The sequence below is a fragment of the Corvus brachyrhynchos genome, unplaced genomic scaffold (assembly GCF_000691975.1).
Source record: "Corvus brachyrhynchos isolate BGI_N302 unplaced genomic scaffold, ASM69197v1 scaffold48, whole genome shotgun sequence".
Classification (NCBI taxonomy): Eukaryota; Metazoa; Chordata; class Aves; order Passeriformes; family Corvidae; genus Corvus; species Corvus brachyrhynchos.
In genome coordinates this window covers 4,248,830-4,271,497 of record NW_008240027.1, presented here as the reverse complement: position 1 = coordinate 4,271,497, position 22,668 = coordinate 4,248,830, and the positions used below count along the sequence as shown (strand labels likewise).

At 52.5% G+C, this 22,668-nt stretch overlaps 1 protein-coding gene across 1 annotated transcript in view; it reads left to right on the top strand.

Moving 5' to 3' along the window:
* Positions 1 to 22,668, top strand: part of RNF220 (ring finger protein 220) — a 222,351-nt gene that overhangs the window by 83,140 nt on the left and 116,543 nt on the right. The window contains exon 3 of the mRNA XM_017743556.1: positions 7,899 to 7,973. Coding sequence (XP_017599045.1) covers positions 7,899 to 7,973 — 75 coding nt within the window. The remainder of the gene's footprint in view (positions 1 to 7,898; positions 7,974 to 22,668) is intronic.

The window sequence follows — 22,668 nt, the reverse complement described above, 5'->3', positions numbered from 1 at the left end:
TCCTGACCCTTCATCTCTGAGGTTTTGTTTGGAATGTGCATTGTCAGAGTGCAAATCCTTGCTGCCAGTGAGCCACAATGTGCTGGGGGCCTTTAAGCAGCAGGTGTGTGTTGTGCATCTCCTCACAAATATGGCTCAGCACTGTCCTTCCTAAGGAGCCTGCTTGGGGCTGACCCGGGAGCAAAAGCACCTTTTGGTCAGTCACTTACACCGCTCCCTTCTCTCCCAGCCCTCTGGAAAGCAGCCTGACCTCGTTCAGTGAGACAGCAAACACAGCCTCCTCCCAGGCAGGCGGATTCCCAGATAACCCCCCATCTTTCTGAGGGTAGTGCAGGCTTCAGAAGCATTGTCTCTTTGGAAATTAATTTTCCTGTCGATTTCCTTATTTCTCTTAATTGATGAGGGGCAAGTCTTAGGCACGTTGCCAGCGGCACCAGCCACAGCCTCCCGTAGGTATCAGTAGAGCCAAAAGCACTAGCGCTGAGGGTTGGGGAGTGTAATGAACTCTCAGAGGACTCGTTGCAGCTCAGCCCGTGCTCTAGATTAGCTGAGGAATCATCTGGCCCAGCTATTAACTGTCCCATTTAACATCATAAATTATTAACCTAATTTTGAGGAGGGTCGGTGACGGATCACGCTGATTTTGTCCGCTTCTCTACAGCCTCTCAAATAGCCTGCTGGCGTGGAGTAAGCCACGGGCAGGGACTGAGGGTCTGTGCCTCCAGTGAAGGGGAAAGACAGGGCAGCACAGCCAGCTGGCTGCAGAAGGACCAGCTCTGGCTCTTCTCCCAGTCCAGTGGAGAGCTCAGCCTGAGCAGGGGGAGCCCCCAGAATGTAAGAGTTGCCCCAGGGAGGAGCAAAGCCACCCACTCCCCAACACATCTGCACTCATGTGGGGCACATCTGCGCCCCTGTGCATGGGTGTCCAGGACCTCTGCCCCTCGCTGGGTACTGGTATGTGCTGGCCACTCTCAGTGGAAGTCTTTAGCAGAGGCGTTTTGTAGCTAGCTGAAGCTCTCTAGTTCGTATGGCAAAGGCCTGAAGTCAGGAGGTTTCTCTTCCTGTGCTTATAGACTGGAGCTTGTTTGAAAAGTTTCCTTCCTGAGAAAAGTTTTAAATAGAATAGTGGGAAGAAAGTGGATTCTTTGGTATAGAAGTTTTAAACCTTTCAGAAGGGTTTTTTAAAGCCAACTGAAGTATAATGAAAATTTAAGGGATACCATCCTTTCTTTCACCTTTGTCTTTCTTTGAGAAGAGAGATATGTGCAGGAGGAAGGGGCTGAGAATTGCGCTCAAACCAGCATTTCTTTTTATTGAGTGAAAAAATTTTGAAATCATTTGGTCTGTTGAAAAAAACATACAAACCTGAAGGAGAGCAAGCTCTGAAATCCTTGTAAAATGCCTCTTTCATTCTGGCAGCACCAAAAGGACTTTTTGTTTCCCTGCAAGCAGCTGTGCTGCTCGGTGCTGCCTGTCCGTGGTGTGCGAGCGCATGGCCCTGGGCTGGCCTTATGTGTGTCCCCAGGCTCTGTCCCAAAACGGGCATTTGGAAGTCAGCATTACCCCCAGTCCCACCCCGCTTCAAGGCTGTACAAGCTTCAGTGGCTGTAGGACCAAGCATCACTGCCACACATCTCTGAATGGAGGTGCTTGGGGTCAGGATTAGCAGGCTGAATTGGTGGTAAAACACACCCCAAAAAAACCCCAACACAAGCACAAAGAAGTGCTTTTGGTTGTGGTGAGAACATGGAAAAGTGTCAGAGTCTGTATTAAATTAACAAGAGCCTGTACCACTAACCTGCTCATCCCTGAGTACCCACCTACTAACCGCAAATGCCTGTAGCTCATCGTGTGCTTCCTGCCATTCTTTCCCTTAAACAGTGAAACAGGGAGTCCTGAATTTGCAGACTCACAGCACTGGTGCTCTCCTTCTCCCTGTACTTGATGTCAGGCTTTACACACATAGAATAGAGGAGGAAGTCGCCTTTGCCAGAGGCCTGAACCTCATTGTGCACATGCAGTACAGACCCGCACAGGACTGATGGCCAGCACACAGATATAAAATACAGCACCCTGCCATAAAACATGCACCGCTAGTCTATATATTTTGCAATCCCTTTAAAGATTTTTTTTTCTTTAAACCCCTCACCCTAGCTCCCTCCCCGTTCTCCCCCCAAAAAATTATTATAAAGAATTATTGCCATTAGTACGTCTTTCCCAGTGAAAGGAGAAAATCGCCTCATTCATAATTTATACCCTCAATTACTATTAATAAAGAAATATTTCAGCAGAAAATCGCCTGGGAAAATTACACGTAACATTGCATTAACATTCTATTTGAACATTTTCATCACATTTGTTATAGAGTTAATAAGAGGGATATGCTCCCCTGACTTCTTCATGAAATTATGGGCTGCCTATGATAGTTTAATCTTTTAGACTTTATATAATATATTCACTTTACTAATTGAGCTATCCAAGGAGCAGTTAGGGATGTTCTTAAACGTGGAAGACAAAGTAATCAGGGCCGTGACTTCCTGACAAGAAGATCTTCTTCCGGAGATGAGGAGCTGCACGTGTGAGGGGCACACACATATATGTTTGTGTGCAGATGTGCCACTCCATTAGCCCTTCCCTTAATGTCCTGCCTGTATTTCGAAGTGAACATGAATGAAGGGTGGCGGCGATTTTCTGACTTGTGAAATATTCCCCAAAACTTCCATTTGTATTTCAGAGTGAAAGGGGGTCTGGTGAACTTGAGCAAAGTATTGTTTTGGGAATAGGAAATGCCTAGCAGGGGGAGGGTTCTCCGGAGCAGCCCTTCATGTAGACAAGCCTTTATGCTTAAATTCACCCCCACCCACCATCATGCACAGATCATCTCCAAAACTCTGGGCAAGGAGATGGGCTGGGGTGTACCACCCCTCTTCTGCTCTCCCTGGAGCTTCTGCTTCACCATGTGGTGCCATTCAGGACATACAGTGCAGAAAGGCTTCCCCCCACCCAGGGGTACAAACAAAACCAAAACTGGGTTGTAAGCAAGAAGTGAGGTAGGTGTGAGCAGTGAGAGATAAGGAGGCACTTGGAAGATGGACACCATGATAGTGCCACCACGGGCATTGCTCTGGACAATCTATTTGTCTCCAGAAAATGTAGCAACAGGAAGGTTTTGGTAGCTCTCTCTTCTCCTCCTGTGCCTGCAGCAACTGAAATCTTGGTCCAGACTCAGCTGCTCTTGGACCTTTCCTTGCACAGATGCAGCATTGGGCACTGAGATTTGAGCCCCTCAACCAGTTTAGGAGATGAACTCAGGTCAGGGTCTCTCTGTGAGATCCTCCTTTCCCCTCCATATGCACATGAGGGGCCCCTTATCACGAGCTATGATCCAGGGCTCCTGGTTTCAAGCAGGAGGCTTCCCAGGGCAAAACCAGGCAGTGTTTTGCACCAGGTCTATGTGAGAAAAGGCTGCATCGTCAGCTTGCTGGTGGTTGCTCACTCATTGAGCCTAAGTGGATGTAGCCCTCAGCAGGTGCAAAGAGGGATCCATCACTGCAGAGCAGTGGCCCTGCCACTGGGGATGAGGTGAGCTTCTGTTCACTGCCCTGATAAAGGAGACTGCAGGAGCACAAGATGAGCCGCTTCATTTCACATCCACAGGGCTCTCATGTCCCCTCTGCATCCACCAAGACCAGGCATGGACATGGAAAGGGTGACAGGGCAGAAGGTGGCACACAGGCTCCTAGGCGAGGGTTCTCAGTCACCCATGAAACCACTCTTGTGACTCCCAGCATCTCCAAACTTGTGGCCAGTGCTGACAGCAAGCCAGAGGTTTAATGAAAAGCTTTCATGTGTTGGGATTCTTTAGAGGGAACTCATTAAACAGCACATAAGAGCCTGGATGTTGCCAACTGAGTCCTGCCAAAAGGAGCCTCCTGCAGGTGAGGCAGACTGGGATGGCAGGAGACCCCCATGCTGGAGGGCAGGCAGGTGAGGTCCTGTCACTCTCCAGCATGGGGGACTGCATAGCCAGTGCATAGCATCAAAGATGGGAATGAGTGTGGGAAGAGTGCAAGGAGGGGGTTGGCAGTGAGCACCCCTCCTCCAGCTCCCCAAGGTTAGTCTGTTCACAAAGCCTTCAACCCATCATGTTTGGCCAGGCTCAGCAGTTCAGACTCCTGGAGCGACACCCAGTTCTGTCACCCAGAAGAGGAGCTAAGCTCCTGCCAGCCTTGCCCTCCCAGCCCATGGGAGCCCATCAGGAAGAGAGGGATGGACGAGTGACAGCAAGAAAAAAAAGTGACTGCAGTGTGAGGTGTGGAGAGCAGAGCATCCAGGCATGGCTGCGTGAGCCGTGCAGCTCCTCTAATGCTTTCATGGTGGAGTACGGTTGTTCCCAGCTGGCTTCACATGGAATGTGCTGCACCCTCACTGCTGAGCTTGCAACCAACATTTTCCTGGGTGGTGGTTTGCCACCAGCCAGCACCGATGGAGGCTGTAGGCACCTGGATCACCATGGAACTGTGCTGGACAAGCATCAGCCCATGCAAGACCACATCTCCTCATTGCTTCCCAGGTGGGCAGGGGGCCACAGAGCTGCCGTGTGTGCAAGCACACGGGGAGTGCAGGGGGTTGGGCATCTTTCCAGGGACCACATGGGCAGCCTGGGACCTGTGGAGGCCAAGGAAGGTGAGGCTTGAACTGTCCACCCCAGAGATGGCCACTGCCTGGCCCTGGGCAGGATGGACCACACTGTAAACAGGACAAGGCTTGTAAACAGGGCTCCAGCTGGGATAAATTTAGTCCTTTGGGGTTGCAGCCCTGGCGCGGCAGGACACGGTGTCAGGGTATTGTCAAGAGGAGAGAGGGAGAAAGAAGCTGAATAAACAAACACAGCTTGTCCTTTTTTTTTCTTTTTTTTTTTTTGTCCCAGCGTTGTTTTTTCAGCCGGACAATTGCCCTGCAGATTGAGGGAACAGGCTGGAGTTCAAGTGAATTTGGCTTCCAGTGCCTCCCTTTTCACATTGTGTTTTCACATGAGAATGTATCCTGGCATATATGGGGAGAGTGTCCATAACTGTGTGTGTGGGCAACTCCATGGATGCTCTGCACACACCTTTGGGCTGGCCCACAGGGATAGGGGCTGCTTTGCCTCCCAGGTGAGGCTGAGCAAGTTGGCATCATCTCTCATGCAGGACTCGGCTTTCTCCTTATGCACCAGACTAACACTCATGGGTGTCCAGGAGCACACGTGCAAAGTATGTGTCTCCGTGGGTAGAGCAGCTCTGGAGGTGTCCCTCCACAGCAGAAGGACATTGTAGAGTTGAAAGTCTTTGCAGAAATCTAGAAACAGAGATCAGGACTCGAGTTCCTTTCCTCTTTTTCTGTCATAGGGTTTGGACAAGTCATATCCCCTTGACAAAATCATCTGTGATCTCAGGAGCAAAGGGCATGGATCTTCTCTTTCAGTCCTGCTGTGTGAGGACCTAAGTCTTTTTCTAAAAGCCATGTTTAGAGGCAGCCTAACTTTCACATCCTAATTTTATTTTTCTCACATCTTTCTCTGACACACATATACACACGCATGCTTCTATTGGAAAAACGATTTTAATACCCATGGTACATTGTCCTGGTGTGATATAAAATCCAATGACATGTGGCATTTGGAAAAGGTCACTTCCCCCATCAGGATTCATTATCCTACCTCAGCCTGGGAAGCCATGGGGTTGCCCCCTCCTCTGCGGACCCCTTGCCCCCTCCCCAGCTACAGGAGGTGAGCAGGGAGAGGGGATGAGGCATTGGGTGGCCATGCCATGGGCCTTGGCAGTGTCAGGCAGTTTCTGCACCGAGGGCTCTTGTTTCTCATTTGATGTCCCTGCCCTTCTGGGTGACTTAATTTTCTCCCTGCCACAGAGCAAGAGGAGTTACAGGGATGTGCTGCTGGGAAAGCTCTGTGGGGTGCACAGGGCCGGGTTTGGCTTTTGCTTGCCTCCCCCTGCTCACTGCTCCCTGTCTGTTCCTTTCGAGTCAGAGCCAGCACCTGTGGTGCCCTCGCTCTGCATGGTTTCAGAAGAGAAACGCTCCTCTTCCCTGCTTTACTTGTTGAAATTTTTGGCTAGGTTGACTGGGAAGTGCCTGTCTGTGTTGGTGCTCACTGCCACCTAGACAGAACTGAGAAGAGAAAGTGGAGAGGACATGGAAAGCCCAGCTCCTCACCAGCTTCCCCACCAACCATGGAGATGCTCACAGCAGAGCAGGAGAGACAAGCTGTCCTGGGGTTCTTGAATGTTTTTGCCTTTCCTTGGATTCATTTCTGCTCAGTTTTTCCCAGGACCATCTTTGTCCACCTATGTCCAAGTATATCCACCTCCCCAAGCTGCTTCCAGCCCAACTTGGAGCTATTCCCTGGAAGTCAGAAGGGTGGAGGTCAAACTTGCTGTGGAGGCTGTGTAGGGGTTCTCGGGGATGCAGTCCCTTGCAGAGCAGAGCATGAGCTGTTCTGTGGGAAGGGAACTGAAAGCAAGGACTTTTCCACTTGTCCACTAACTACCTTGGGGCACCTTGGCCAAGTCGTAACCCTGTTCCCCACGTAAAAGGGAGGGGAGAGGTGAGGGTGGGTGCACTGAGCATGCAATGGCCTCCAGGCTTAATGGGAAGGGCAGGAGGTGGGAAAAGGGAGCAGGTTTTACTGGGGGGAGAAGGATTTTGCACTGGGGAGTGGGGTTTAATGCTTGATGAAGATGACTTCTCAGAGTGCTGAGGGTGATGGTGACTGGAGCCCCTTCCTACCACATAAACACCAATGAGTTATGGGTACCCCAGCCTCTAATTACGCAGTCAGCCCCAAATAGGCTGTGTCTAATGAGGCTGACAGACTAATATCTCAAGAGCCCTTAATGTGTTATCATCTCTTGCTGTATGACCTCATATTTATAACTGCTCTGGTGGGAGGTTGAGAAATGTCCTTCTCTTCCCCCAGCCCCCTCCCCAACTTCCCCTCCACCAAAGCAGCAGCTCTTCAGCCTCATCTGTTAGGATCAGGAGGAGAGAGGTGACTTCTCTCCATCCATCATCAGAGGAGTTTGCACTATTAGATGATTAAAGATATTTTTTATAATATTTGGAAGAGGCTTTGAAATGTCTCTCAAACAGTGTGATTAATGCCTGCTTAACCCTTGCCTGGTCAGGACGGTGTGGTGGGGAGGCAAGTGCATCCCAGGGCAGGAGTCCCTGGGCATCTCAGCGGTCACCCAGCCGTTGGGCACCCCAGGCCCTGACAAGGTGTGATTCATGAGCGTGGGGCACCTGCAGGAAGCTCCAGCCTCCAGGCAGTTCCTAATGCACCCGGGGACATTGTGGTTTCTGAGGCTGCAACGGTTGGGGCAGGAGGAAGCACTGTCTGCCCCCTCCCCAGCACTTACACAAAGAGGCCCCAGGGCTGTGCCAGTCCAGGTCTGCAAGCTGAACCATTCCACACTGAAGCTGTGGGTTTCAAGGAAGGGCAAGGAGGGGGAGTGAACAACCCTTGCCCATTCCCAGCTGGCCTGAGCTGGTGGAGTGCTTGCTTTCCTCATTTCCCTTTCTTTTTATTTTGTTGTTCCACATGAAGTCTCTCCCAAAAAATCGTTGGCATCTTAGATGCTCCAGTAGGATCCACCTTTAAGGTGTTGCGACCTTGCTCTGAGTTTGCCCTGAAGACCCATGGAGCTGGTGGACACATTGACACTAAAATTGGTGTCAGCATTGTCTCGTATCTGCCAAAGGCAAAATTACTCGTGTTTCCTGATATTGGTTCCCATGGGGGAGTGGAGATTTGGCTTCAGATGGGGGAAGTATGCCCACCTCCTTTGATCACAGGCACAATGTTTCATAATCTCAATTTCTTGTCAATTGATTGCCAGATAGAAGCGACAACCAAAGAGGGCCCCAGGCGTCTGCAACTGCCACTCATCGTATGATTTTAACTCTCCCCCTCTGTAAGTTTGCATTATTTTCTTCTTCTTGTTGTTGTTATCTAAAGAAATCCCCCCTCCCTCCCCCTCCAAAAAGCCTCCTAGAAATTCCAACACCCTTGTTGATTTGGTATTCTATGTATAAATAGCTAAGAAGGGTTAATGCATGATTAATAGGTGTTTTATTAAAATGGTTAATCTGTCATTATAGAGTCAAAAGGATCAATAGATTTCTTATAATCATGGCTTAAAATCATCTTTAGCATCAATACTTATGGGCTTAAAACCCTGGACAGGGCCTTTAGAGGACCTGGGGGGTCTCCTGTTAACTCCTTCCGACTCTTTTGTCACCTGAAATGTGACTGTTCAGATGGAGAAAAGCCAACACAGGGCTGCATATTCTGTTGTGGTTACCATCCACCTTATTACTGATGGGTATTAAAATTGCCACACCTGAGTGGCAGAAAAGGGAAATGGAAAGAGGGAGAAACTGGGGATGCAGCTGGATAAATGCTCTTTATTATAACAGTCAGCAGCACCTGACTGGAGCGAGGCTGGGGCATGGCCTGGCTGTCTCTGATCCATTAGGTGCCTCTGCAAAGCAGCAAACACTGGCCAAGCGTTGCCCATCACAGCCTGGCTCCTTCTCTAAGGAGCACTGCCTCTACCCCAGGGTGAGGTGGGGGGATTCCAGCCTTGCACAGAGGTGAAGCTGTGTGCCTGCTGTGAGGCAGTGTGGCAGTGGCCAGGGAGGACTTGCCCAGTGCCATCCAAGTCACCTCAGCCCCAGGGGCTGCTTTTCTGGCAGCTGGATGATGGTGGGTCTGGTTGACCCAACCCTTTGGGATGCCTGTTCCAAGCTGCTGTTTGGTAACTCCAGTGACACTGTGACAAATCCCAGAGCTGCCGACCCCCAGCGCGAGCTCTCTGCAGGGGGAGGTGCTGTTTAGACAGGCTGACATGCGAGCATCTGAGCCAGCCCAGGCAGGGGGAGTGCAGCCCCCCTCTGCCCCCTCCCTGCCCGACACAGCATCCTCTCCTCCAGCAGAGGAGAGATCCAGAGGTCATGCAGGGGGTCTGTGGTGCAGCCTGGACAGCAATGCAGAGTGCTGCAACAGCGACTGGCACTGGCAAGTGTTTCCTGAGTGATTTTGGGAGCCTTGGCTGTGGATGTTGGCTACACCACTCATACAATGGAGACCTAGAGTTGCTGCCTAGTGAGCAGAGCAGATATGGGTGTGCTGGGACCAATCCTGGTGGCCTGAAACCCTCCTTGTGTCTCCATTTCTCCCTCCCAGGTGTATTTGTGCCATTATTGTGCAGCCCCTGGCAGTACAAGCCAGCCCAAGGTTGGAGACTCTCACTCAGAGGCTGCTGGGAGCTGGTGCTCTCTGATGATTTGGCCATGCAGAGTTACTCTGCTGCAGCCCCCCCTCCCTCGCTTCCTTGCCCTGCATAAGGGCTCAGCCCCACTCCCCACCAGCTCTGCTCCCTGCCCAGCCCCACAGCCCAGGCCAGCCAGCTGGGTTCAAACCAGTCAAGATGAGATAAAGGCAAATTCACCCCATTACTTTCCCTTTGTCTTCCCTGCGTGTCCTGCACTCAGGCTGGCTTGAGCAACTCCTGCTTCTTAAGAAATCCCAAGTCTGCCCCATCCAGCTGGCAGGTGTGTGCCTGGCACAGGGATCTCAGCCTGCCTGGAGGATATAGATGCCTCCACCTCCCACCCCCACCAGTGCTCTGCATGGAGTTGGGCGGAGATTTTCCAGACTCCGAGTCCAACCCTCTCCATCCCTGTCTCATTGCTTATTTCTGGGCTATTATGTTCGACAGGGAGAATTTGTTTCTGTCCCGAGCAGATCCCCGGACAGTTTCAAACCTCTGAGGATTTATCATTTTGAGCTTTTGTTTGTGGGTCTCCAGGACCCTCTGCCCCACAGCCAAGCCCATATGTTTCTCTGTCTCCTCCATGGAGCCTGCTGGCCCCCAGGAGCACTGACCCTTCTCTTCCCCAATGGATGTCCAGGCATGCAGCTTCCCCACACCCTGGTCACGCACATGCATGCAAAGGCTTCTGCTGGGGGCAGGATGCTACAGTCACAGAAGAAGGGGACATGTCCATCCTATCGACCAGAACGTGATGGCTGTGGCTCTTTCTGGCTTTGCTTTCCAGGGCTGCCAAGGGAGGTGGCCCAGGGCAGAGCACACTGGGGTCCCAGCACAGGAATCCCCTTAGATCATGTTCAGCCCACCCTGAGACTGATGTGCAAAGCCTGGGCTTCTCCCCTTGCAGCCCCCAAATTGCATCCCTGCTTGCCTCTCTGCTCTACAGCAGCTAAGCAGCTGGGAGAGCTGGGCACAAGCAAGGTGTGACCTCCCTCGCTTGTCTCAGGGGTCAGCAGGGACATACCCTTGTGTCTAGTACAGCTGAAACAGCAGCAGCTGCCTGTTCCGAGTGACAACACGGTGACAGTAGGAGCAACTCTTCATCTAAGCAGATGTTCAACTGCCCCATGACCAGGGTGGGGAGCATTTGGGGTCGCTCCCAACAAGTTCAGGTCTATTAGGACAGAGCTATTGACTGGCATAGTTAGCAACTGGGGCTGTGTTTCCAAATCACTACCACTGCTGTGTTAGATGGGACCCCACTTGTCACCAGCCCCCCTGCTCACTCTCATCCTGTCCCGAGGCCACTGTGTCAGTGACAGAGAGCTGCTCTGGAGGGCAGTGGAGTGTGACAGAGAAGGAAAAGGGTGCAGGGCTGGTCCACCAAAGCACCGCCCCTGCAGCCCCATCCCCTCCCTGGCTGCCCACATTCCTCTGCAGCAGCGCCAGGAAGGGGGGGGACCAACCTTTGGCATGTTTATTGACACTCCCTGAGTTCATACTGTGACTCTACAATCTTTCCGTGAGATTATTAAGAATTAATTGATCACTTTTATATTCCCCCCGATACCCGGTGCTGCTTTGCGACAGGCGGCAGGAGGAGGGAAGGGAGGCGGGAGGAGGGTGGGGTGTGTGTAAAAAACACACTGATAAATGTTAATTACTCTTTTACAGCCCTTGTCAAATTCCAGAGCAAGTCGTAAATTCATTAAACTCTAACGGATTAAGCACATGCAGCTTATTTAGTCGCCATAAACAAGATCATTTGGATGTTGATTTTCCCCTTTTTATTGCTGCAGCAGAAAAGGGGAAAAAAATCAGATGAGGGAAGCAGTTGGTGGTTACGAGGGAGTCAGAAAAGTTTGGATTTATTTCATATCTTGTTTCCTTGCTCTGTGGCAGCTCTTTGTAGTGTATCAGCCCTCGGGTTGTGCCAAGGCAGCGTCTTGCTGGGGAGTCTGGCCATCCCAGGAACCAAGCAGCATGGACAGCCCTGGGATGGAAGGTGTCCATGTCCTCTCCATGCTCCAGCAATGCCTTCTTAGTGCTGAGGCTCTTAAAGACCCAAGCAAAACCTGGATGAGCAGAAATGGGATGCTTGAAGACCTTTCAGTGATGTTTTTGGTTGTGATGGCTGCTCTGCTCTCAGTCATGCTGGGAGGTCTCCAAGGGTAGGTTGTCTCCAGGAAGGCTCATCCTGGCCTCTGGGATGCAGGAGTCTGCCTTCAGCCACTCTGCAAGGGATTGTGCAGGCCGAGTTAGCATAGAAGCAGCTCTGCTCATTCTGGGATGTTTCAGCTCATTTAATGCTATCCCCAAAGTGCTGACTGTGCCCAAGTGAGTGAGATGACCCCTATCAAACCCAGCCAAGTGAGAGAGGAGAGAGGGAAGGGAAGCCATGCTGTTGGGCAGGGACATGGTGCCTTTGACTGCTCCAAACACGGGAACGTGGCCCGAGGTCTGCCAACCCACCCGGTGAGCTTGCCATCCTCTACTTGCCTGTGTTAATAATCCAGGCTGACCTCCTGAGCTGTGGGAGTGGTGGAAGGAGAATGAGAGGAGGGTCATGGAGATTAATTAATACTCAGGACTCTAATTATGAATTTCTTCAGCATTGGATTTCTAATGAGGAACAGGCACTGAGGCAGCCCTGAGTCCTGCTGCCCCTCAGCTGGCCCTGCTGAAACACCTCCTGCCACCTTGCAGGAGTGGTTTTACTGGAAAGGGACAGCAATTAGCCCCTGGGCACCAGCATCTCCCACTGCAGCTCCGGGGCTCCAGGTTGTGTGTCCAAAAAGTTGCCACACTGCTGCATAACTCTGTCCATGCCTTGGGCTGAGCGTTGGAGACCTGCTGCCGTCCTTAACACGCCCAGCTCCCTGCCTTGGTCCAGTGGGACAAGAGCAGGAGGTGGCCTGGGGGACCAGAGGTCCTTGGTGGGTGTCACAGTCAGGCTCTGTGCAGTGGAGAGTGCTCTGCAGGTCTGGTGCTGGCAGGAGCAGTGGCACGGCTGGTTCTGTGGTGCTGGTCACCCATCTCCAGCAGTGCTGGCCCTGGGACATGGCTCTCCTTCTCCAGCGTCTCCCAGCCTCCGGCAAGGCTGTGCTCACCAGGAGCTGCAGGCAGCCGTGCACTGCAGGCAGCAGAGGGAACTCTAAACACCTCACTGGAGCTTGCTGCCTGGCTGCTGCCAGAAAAATTTCGGGTTTTCACTTCAGAGTCCTCGGCAGCTCTTCACCTAAAGGAGGTGACCTGGGCACTGGAGGGATGGCTGACTTCCTCCCACCCCATCTTAACCCATCTCTGAAACAGGTACACACCCAAAAGGCTGAGCTGTGAGAACATGCCTAACTGCCCCAGCCCTGCTCCCCTCTCCATTTGCTTCTTGAGGGGCAGAGGGAAGGAGAGGAGCTGCCAAAGGGCTCAAATAGGACAGCAAGAAGCTGCCAACCTTCAGAGCCCCATTCCCAGCAAGCATTTGCCTCCCTCAGCCTTCACAGCAAGTACAATGTGCACAGATAAGTGCCAACAGAATCATCCCTGCCTGTCAGATCCCTCCATGCTTTCCTGCTGTGTGGAGGTGCCCTCCAGAGATATCCCTGGGGTTCTGAGCGCAGGCGGGGCATCCAGGGGTTAACGGAAGGAGCATGTCCCATGCTAAGCAGTAGCTAACAGCCACCAGCTAATAACTTTATGGCTTCAAAGCAGGGCATTTATCATGCTGAAGTTTGTTTATGCACTAGTTACATGGCACATTATACCAGCACTGTGTTTGGCTGATAAATTCTCCATGACAAGCGAGGCTACCAATGGGGGCTCACCAAGTCCAAAAGACCAGTAGCTTTTTCCTGAACTCTGCTTTCCGAGATAAGGGTGTTTTTTCCCTCTTTTGTTTTGCAAGGAGGAAAGAAAAAAATTAGACAACCTGTAAACTTGGAAAAAAAAAAGGAGACTTGTATTGGGTAAGTTGCCCAGTGCCATGGTGCCCCAGTGGGGGCAGAGGAGAAGGTCCTGGTCCTGGTGAGGACCAGGTGAGCTGTGTTGGCAAGTGATGCTTATGGGCCTGTGGGCTCGTTGGGCATATACTGAGTGGGCACTGAAAGGCTCTGGGTGTCTCCAGGAACAGCCTATCTGAGTCCTGTCTGCATTAATGGAGGGTATTTTATTTTGCAGAAGTGTTAGAAGGCACTCTGGCAGCCCTCTGGTCGTGCACAGTGTTTCTAAAATGAGCCATAATCGTAGCATTTGTCACTATTTTGAGGTTGTGCATGTGCGCGATTTGTTACAGCTTCGACACAGCTGCTGTGTTCCCCTGTACGTCTTGCTCTGGGTTCAACTGCTTTAATCCCACTAATAATAATGACCTTCGCATTTCTGGTTTGCTCTATCACAGGAGCCAAACCCACTTTGCAAACATTAACAAGCTCGGCCTCCCAGCTCCCTGCAAACATGATCGGTCAGGATTATTTTTCCTGCTGCAGTGGTGGGGAAACTGAGGCATAAAGCAAAGAGCGTGCTGATCTGAGCCCACTCAGAGGGGAACCCTTTGATTTAGCCAGTAGACGTCACCCTGCTCCAATTTTGACCAGCATAGACTTTCGTAGTCTCACCTCTGGAGCAAGTCCTGGGGCTGGTGGGATGCAGTGGGATGGATCCTGAGGCCAGGACCTACGTCTGAAGTGCCACTGAGGGTTTGTGAGGCAGCAGCTGTTCCTCCTGCTGGGGAGTGGGACACGCACTTTAGGGATTGTGGTGTGCCAGCTCATCCTGGCCTCTTCCTGTGGAGCCATGCCCACAGTGCTTGCCTCCCTGCCCTGCTGCAACAAGCAGAAAGCCCCCACCATGGTCCAGCATCCAATGCCTAGGCAGTGGATATGTGGGTGCCCGGCTCCCTGCATGAAACATGCTCCGATGTGCATCCACAGGGGCTGCCCAGGGAGGGCATCTTGGTGCATTTACCTGTGCACACACACAGGTGTGCATAAGCACAGATTGCTGAGTGCACTGGCTGCATCTCCAGCTCCAGTGCTGTGTTAGGATCCATCCATGGCTGCCCATCCGCATGGGCGTCCCCGGACATGTAGCCGTCCCAGCCTGTGCATCTCTGGCTGCATCCCTGTGGCATCCCCAGCTGTGTACCTGTGCTGGTGTGCGCGGCCGTGGATCTGCTTCGGTGGCTGCGTGCAGTGGCCCCTGCAGGCTGTAAATACTGGCAGTGTGGCGGGGAGGTTGAGCGGTTTATGGCTCAAGGTCAGGCCCGTGAATCATAAAAAGGTGTCGGAAGGAGCATTAACTCCTAGCCTTCACTTGGTCTCTGTGTGGTTTCAGGCGGGGCCCCGAAGGCAGTGATTAAAGGGTGCACCTTCCCCTTTCAGTTTTACGGTAAAAGGAAAGCAGTAAATTAGAAGCCCACAGGCTGGGGCAGGCCAGGTCCCGCCAGCACAACAGCTAAGCAAGTACCTGCCGTGCACCCCGAGACTCCGCCGCTGGCTCTGCACACCCCCCCTGGCACAGCCCCCACACAGCTCCTTCCCATGGCAGTCGCTTTCCGAGGAGCAGCGTCCGGCCATGTGGCGGGCATGGCAGGGACATCCCTCCATCCTTGCCCAGCAACAGTTTGGGGTGGCCGGGGGTGTTCAGCCCGACTCACCCCATAGAACAGCAGCACCTCTTGCTCTGCACCTTTTTATTACTCCAGCTGTAATTAACTCCAGTAATAGAATTTTTTAAAATCCAAATAGATATAATTAACGTTTAATGCCCCTGTTTTCTTGCGAATTGTCAGGACTATTAAGAACGGAGTATTGATTGAAGAGGCAGATGTTTCTGCTGCTGAGGTGGGACTGCTGAGACAGAGGCAGAGAGCCCTGACAAAATGGTCGGGTCCTGTCCCACATCTGGACCTCAGGACAGTGAGTTGGGGCTGGGGAGAGTTGGGGCAATGTCCAGCACTGCAGGGCTGACCCTGGCCCAGGGAAGCAGAGAGGAAGGGATGGACAGTTCTCCTATTTTTCCCCACCACTCAGTTATAGGTAGCCTCCAGTGCTGTGGCCTTTTTTGAGAACTCAGTCATGGGGCATTGCTGCCAGCATATGCTCTAAACTCACCATCTCCTGGAGAAGGGCTTTCAGGGACAGAGGTGTGAACACACCCTGTTCCATTCTCATCCCACATCCTGCAGCTGACCCAGTTTGCAGCTGTCCTGGCACCCTGGCTCGTCACCACCGCCATCTGCCATGAGACACAGGAAACAGCACCTTCCCTGAGCTGCTGCTGCTGCAGCCAGTCCTGATAAGGCGCCGTACAAAGGGCTGGGCCACTGCCAGACTGATTTCTCCCAGCTCCTGACAGGGCTAGTACACATCTGCCCCAGGAACACTGCAGGTACTGCAGCCCTTCTGGCCCTGTTTTCCAGTGGGAAGGCTGGGACTGGGCAGAATGAAGAATGCAGTAACATGCTGTGCCCCTGTCCCTGGGCTGGATTGAGCATTAGATGTCTCTGAGGAGGGGAGGAAGGGAACTTTGCAGGGTGCCAGGAGAGAAAATACTTCTCCTTTCCCTTAAAAAAATGTGCTTTTTCCCCTGGGGAATGGCATTGCGGAGCCCTGGAATTGACGCAGCTGCCAGAGGTGATGGATGGCGCCAGCTGATGGAGCAAAGCGGGTCAGCAGAGCAGAAACCAGCAGGCACAAAGAGGGAGCATCCCTGCTAACCAAGGCAGGCGGTGACACCCTGTGCCGGGGCTGGGCCCACAACAGCCCCCTCTGTGTTGGGCTGGAGAGCCGGCACAGCTGGAGTACCTGGGGTGCCATCCTGCGATGCCCCCGGCTTCACCCCGACTGCACCCGCCAACAAGAAGGGCCTTTCTTCATCTCCACACAAGCCCTGATTGTTCAGATGCTTCCCTTGCCACTGCCTTGTGCTTCTGCCCTTCCCAGAGACAGTTCTGGGAGGAAATGGAGGATTTGCAACATCTGCATGACCAGAGCTTCTGGGACTTCAGAGTTTCAAAAGGAACTGAGACTCCTCATGTTTGTCTTGGTCCACCAGTTTGTCTTGGTCCCCTCAGCAGCTCCAGACCAGGACATCTCAGTTCTCTCAGCAGCTGTGCTGTGTGGCTGTGCAAGCCCACAACCCACCCTATCTCAGTTTCCCCACCAGTGGCTGAAGTCCTGCTTCACCTTTGCAGATGTACAGCAAAGACTGCGTGCGTACATTTGAGCCAAGGCACCTCCAAATATTGGGGAGCTGCAGTGCCAACTTCCCAGGGCAGTTGTGCTGCCAGGTCCTCTGCCTTCCCTCCTGGGCACACAGGACTGTGCTGGCCATCTCACAGATGAGAAGGGGGAAACTGAAATGTGGAAGCCTGGGCATTGTGAGTCTTGGAGGACTCTCCAAGAAGGGATCTGGCCACCTTTTGAGGCTGGTGGGAGGAACTGAGTTTTTGTAAATGGTGGGGGCAGTGGTTGCAGACAGAAATCAAAAGACAAGGCAGCTGTGTAAAATCAGCCCAAACATCACTGAAACTTGTGTGCAGTCTCTGTCTCTTCTGAGAGACATATAGAGAGCCTCTGGGCAGGGGATGGGACAGCAGCTTGCAGTGATGCCAAGGGGATGCTGGCACTTGTGCTGTGACTGGGGCTTACACCCACTCCAGCCCAGAAGCTCCTTGGTCTGCCAGCAGGAAATGTCTTCTCCTCAAACATTGTCCCCATCAGCCGCCCATGGGAGGGCAGGTTATGTCCCCCTCAAGCATGGGTGTGTGGGTAGGATCAGGAGGAGATCTGAATGAAGGCAGGCCACATCAAGTTGTAGAAAGTAAGAGCTCTTTGGAAGGCTGGAGGAAAACAGGATGCAGTGAGTCCCAGGCTTGAGACTCAGGACTGCAGGATGCTCCCTATCTCTCTTGTGGGGTCAACAGGACCTTTACTTTCCTTTCACCCAAGCCCAAGGAGGAGAAAAAGCTCCTGCCTCAGCTGGGAGGCCGTACTTTTTGTTCAGATCCCCTTGGACAGAGGCTCAAAATGTCCTCCAGGGATGCAGAGCTACGTTGTCCCTCTTGCTGCTTGGGGATACTGAGCATGTCTCCCCAGGATGCGTGTCAGAAATGAGCCCAGGTGTCCTGGCTCTGATCCCATTCTCTGTCTCCAGCTGAGGAATGTATCTTAGCTGAAGCTGCTAGGCTGAGGGATGTATCTCTGGAAGGATCTGAACCCTGAACTGTCATCTCTGCTCTCCAGCAAACCCAGCTGCTGAGTCCCTGTGCTGCACCAACTGCTGCTCCAGGAGATGTGAGGAGGAGGAGGAGGAGTGCAGGAAAGGGGCTCAGCTTCAAATCGATTCTGAGCACTGTGATAAGAATCTCTTATCACCCTTGTCATTGTAAGGGCTGGGACCGAAATGCTGGGCTGAGTACAGTCAGATTTTTGCAGACCAGAGGTGAGGAGGAGACAGGGCACAGCAGGGAGCAATTTTGGCTCTGAAATGAGTTCCCCGGGCTTTGAGAACCTGCTTGCTTTCCAGTGACACTCTAAACCAGCTTTCTTTTCCCAGCCTTGGGGCTGCCCCCAGCTCCTTTCTCCAGCTCTTTCCAAAGAAGAGGAGCTCCTGGTGACACAGATGAAATGCAGTGAAGGAATGGGTCCAGCACATCCAGACCATGCATGGTGGTCAGGGGCACACAGAAGAGTAGTCCTGGGGGCTGAATATTGCCAGGAGACTGAGAGTGAAAGGAAGAACTGGGAAGTTCATGCTCCCACGCCTGCAGCGTCCTCCAGCTTCTTCCCACCTTCCCCTGATCCGGGCTCATCTCCATCCTTTTAGGGGGTGCAGCACAGGAACAGGACAGGTGCCCAGGAGCCAGTGGAGCTGGCAGGGATGTAGCAGGGCTTTCCAGGCCTTTGGGAATTCCCTCTGTTCCCATTGCTGTCCAAAAGCAATGGGTAAGGAAAAAGGAGCTGCTAAGGTTATGTACTCCAGGTGGTATTAGACAACATAGTGATAGCACAGAGTACCCTCAGCTGTAGGAGGCTCTCCAGGTGCCCTGCTGCATGTTTTGCCTTTAGCCCCTCACGCTTCTTCCCTGCGTTTATTAACAACTGTTGATTGGGATTCCAAGGTCATCGAGCCTTGCAGAGGTACAGATAAAATCTAAGTCTGCTGCAGTCCCCTGCATCTCTGGCCCCACCAATCCCCCTATCTACAATCTCTCTCCCCCTGCTAAGTTTTCCTCTGTCAGACAAGCCCCAGAAGGTTAAACAGCAGCAAGGCCACTGCTCTGTCCTCCTCCAACAACTGTGCAGCTGGGGGATCTGTCATCTTTCCACCCTGTCACCCTGTTCCCCTTTGCAGTGGCTGTGTGGGATGCCCTGCTGCCAGGTGGGGATGGCCAGGGAGGGACCTCAGTACTGAGGTGGGCAACACTGTTCCAAAAGGCTTGCTGAGGGTCTGCAGTTGCCTGGGAGGTTTTGCTGCTGGCTCCACACTACTCACGTCAAAATAAACCTGCTTGAAAGACCCCATGAGCCCCCTGCACATGGGTGCCCTGCTGTTGGGAGCTCCTGGCCACAGTGAGGTGCCCCAGTGCATGGCAGAGCTGGGGACTCGCACACCAGGGGCTTTGTTGGGCCCAATAGTTGTTGTGCTAGAGAGGATGACTCTGAGCTATGGACTGGTTTTTCCTATCATGGACCAGATCCAGGTTTCATGGCTGCTTAGTGGTCAGGGAACTGGCCCACCACTCTCAAGAGACAGCTTAGGACTTGCACATTTAATTCCGGGAGGAACAGTGTCAGGTCTAGAGAAATTGGCCCCACCAGAGGATTTATTAATTTCTCCTTCCCTCTGCCTCCTCACAGGGGCTGTGCTGAGATCCTCTGCCTCAGAGTCATCTCGCTAAAGCCAAGGGGAGCTTAGTGCTTAAATGGTTTTCGTGCCGCAGCGGAGTTTAGTGCTTGTCAACAAGTCCGAGGTCTTGCCGAAAAGCCTTGACAAAACACCAGCAGGGAGACAAGGAGAGCAGGCACCAGTGCTGGGAAGGGGAGAGCACATGAGCCAAATCTCCAAAGCACCTGCATATGTGGGAACATCACATACCCAGCTCCACATATCCCCACTAGCAAATTTGGCTGCCCCACACTCCAGCAAGAATTGTATTTGGCCCAGCTCTTAAGTTTAAACTTCATGGAAAAACCTTCATTAAACCTCACTAATGTGGAAAAGCAGAGCTGGCCTGTGGTTTTCAAGCCCTTGCTTTTGTAGGCTCTTGCAGAAATTGATGTACACTTATATTTTGTGTACTGTATTCACCGGGATGCTTTTCCTGCCAAGGCGAGCCTGGAGCTGGTGGGGCTGAACACTGTTGCAGTAACGTGCTGGCTCTGCAGATGGGGATAGCAGAGCTCAGAAACTAAACCCGGCTCCAGATGCCACTGAAAAAGCTTGCCCTGCCTGGGGAGGACAAGGAAGACACCCTCACCTCCTCAGGCACCCCAGCTTGCCCTGCTTGGAGGAGAAAACCTTAAAGTAATTTTCTTTCCTTTTGGGGAGCTGGATTTCCTGGCTATGAATTAGTCTGAGCATGGGATATAGCTCAGTTCAAGCTCTGGGACACAGATCTGGCACCGTGCGGATCTGGGAGGCACATGGCACAGGCGAGCTGGCAGTGCCAAGGTCTGGAGGCCACTCATTCTCTGGACTTCTGGGAAGCCACCCCACACCTTGGTGGCAACACGAGGAGCAAGGAAGCACGGGTAGCAGGGCAGGCTGTCCCCACCATGGGAATGCTGCAGCAATAGCAGCCCCCAAGCCACCTGCTCCTATGGGATCTCTGGCTGCCGGTGGGTCACTCAAGTCAAACGTCTGAGCAGGATTTGGAGGAGAGCTGGGTAGCTTTATGGGCAGTAATAGTATTTACAGCCCTGCTGGCTGAGGTGCTGATCCGGGGGAAGGGAGACCCCTCCCAAGCAAAAACAAAATTGCAACAGTATCTGGCCTCCAGCCTTCCCAAAGTCAGGACTGGCCCCATCCTTTTATTGAAGCATGCTTGATGGACCAATGCCCCATGAACCCGTGGGTGAATCCCACCTGGCACAGTGAGCATTCCTGTGCTGGTGAGATCCTCACCTGGTGTAAACTCACGCTTCTCCATGGATTAAGCCCTTCATTTTCATGGGAAGTGTCAAAGATTTCCTTTCCTCCCCCAACTCCATGGCTTCGCCCTGACATCCACAGTGACTGCCTTCCTTGGCAGCTCCCCTGCCTGATGGGCAGGGATGGCAGGCAGGTCTGTGCACACCCCACACTGTTTTCCCATCACCTGCCATAGGGCCCGTATGTTTTCATTTAGTCAACATAGGGGGAAGCTGTAAAACATATGTCTGCTTCCCAAGGAGAGGGGAAAAAATGACTCCAACAGCTTGGTCCAGTTAACAGCTTGGGCTCTTGACTCTGCAGTTGGCTTTGCAGGGACTTTGTTTCATGCTCCACATTAGCTGGCCCCCGTCTCTGGCTGCACCAAGGTGTGCATCTGTGGGAAGGGATATTTGGGGGCAAGGATGCTCGTGGGGAGAAGGATACCCCCAGGATCTTGGGGAGCATGGTGGGGCTGTGCTGCCCCTTGAGAGCAGGCAGGCAGGCGCATTTCCACCCCACCCTTTGTGGGCTCCTCCCAGCACAGCTCCCCATCCATCCCATACATTTACCTAACGCTAATGAGACGTATTGATTGGAATGATGGGATTTGTAAAGGTCGCAGGGTTAAAGTACATAAAACCAGCCTTTCTGGAGCTGCAATATCAGGGCCGATGGGTCTGGTGGGAGAGATTAAAGGCCTCGTGCTGCAAGAATGGAGAGAGCTGACAGCAATTACATTTCAGATGTGTGCATAGTTATAACACTCCCCCCCCCCTTGCCTGTGGACAGGCAACCACGTCCCCACCACTACAGAGCAGGTCTCCAACATCCCCCATCTCCCTTTCAAAAGCAAGATTTCAACAGAGCAAATCCAGGAATGAAAGAATGAGAGAAAAGATGAAAGGGAGGGAGAAAGAAAGACTGAAGACCCCATTGGAGAGGTCATGCCCAGCCCTGTCCCTCTGTTTTGTGCCCCTGTTTTGGGCTTCCCACCTGAGCTGTTGTGCCATTACGGTGTGCTAAAGGTGGCAGAATGTGAACTCTGAAAACACTGTGGTCTCTTTTGTTAGGGCAGGACTCCCACTACTGGTAATGAGATCATCTGGCAGGTCATTAGAGGAAAGGTTCTTGCTCAAGGGCTGGAGGAGTCCAGACCTCCAGAAGCACAAATACAGTTGGCTGGAGGTTTGTCCCAGATCAGAATTAACAGGTCTTGGAGTAAAAGACAAATAAATCTGGACATCCCTTTTTCTAGAGGTGATTCTCAGCCACATGGGAGACACACAGGAGCTCTGTCTCTTGTATTCTGCTCTGGGATGTGCCCATAAAAGTTTATTCCTAAAGCCTCAGAGCCAGCCCAGGTCTGGTGGAGCCATCTTACTCCATCATCCCTCCTTGCAGGCCCCTCTCTACACCACATTTGTTTCTTGAGCCAAAACAGAGAGGAGCACTGCCAGGAGAGTTGTACCACCTGAAGGTGGTGTGCTTTTAACGTCACAGGTTCCTGCAGTGGTTATGATGTGCAGGGGAGTAAAATGTGCCTCGGGGTCTTTCCTGAGTCTCCAGAGGAAACACATAGAGACACAAGCTAGGCTAAGGGATGTGCTGTGTTAAGGATCAGTGTTGACAATATCACTACACACAGAAACAGCTGAATTATCTCCATGAGTGACCTCCATTAGCCCAGCCCCAGACAGGAGGAAGCTCAGCTCAGGGACCTTTCAGCCCCAGCTCATCTTGACTTCACATCACCCACTGTTCCTCTCACAGCGGGATTAACACCAGAGACACCTGGGACTCGGGAAGCTTGGCTCCATCTGGCATCACACCAAGCTAAGAACATGAGCTGGGGCTGCATTCCCCCAGGGATGAATCCTAGAAGGGAAAAGAAGCCTTTTATCATGCAAGGAAAAGGCACATTGCTCTCTGGTAATTGTAGCTGTGTCAGGCTCACAGCCTTTGCCTGGTGCCAAGGCAGGTCTTAGCATGTGATGTGAAGAACCAGTGATCTTCAAAACTCCTGCAGGGCACTTCTGCACAGCAGCATTCCCCTGCTGCCCATCCACACATGCTGGAGATTTAAATCCTCCCCCGGAGCCCTGCCAAAAGGACTGCCCTGGGAAGCAGGGGCTTCCCCAGTGCTGCAGCTCATCACCAGGCACTCACCCATACAGCTTTATTTATCCCTCCTGTGCGCTCT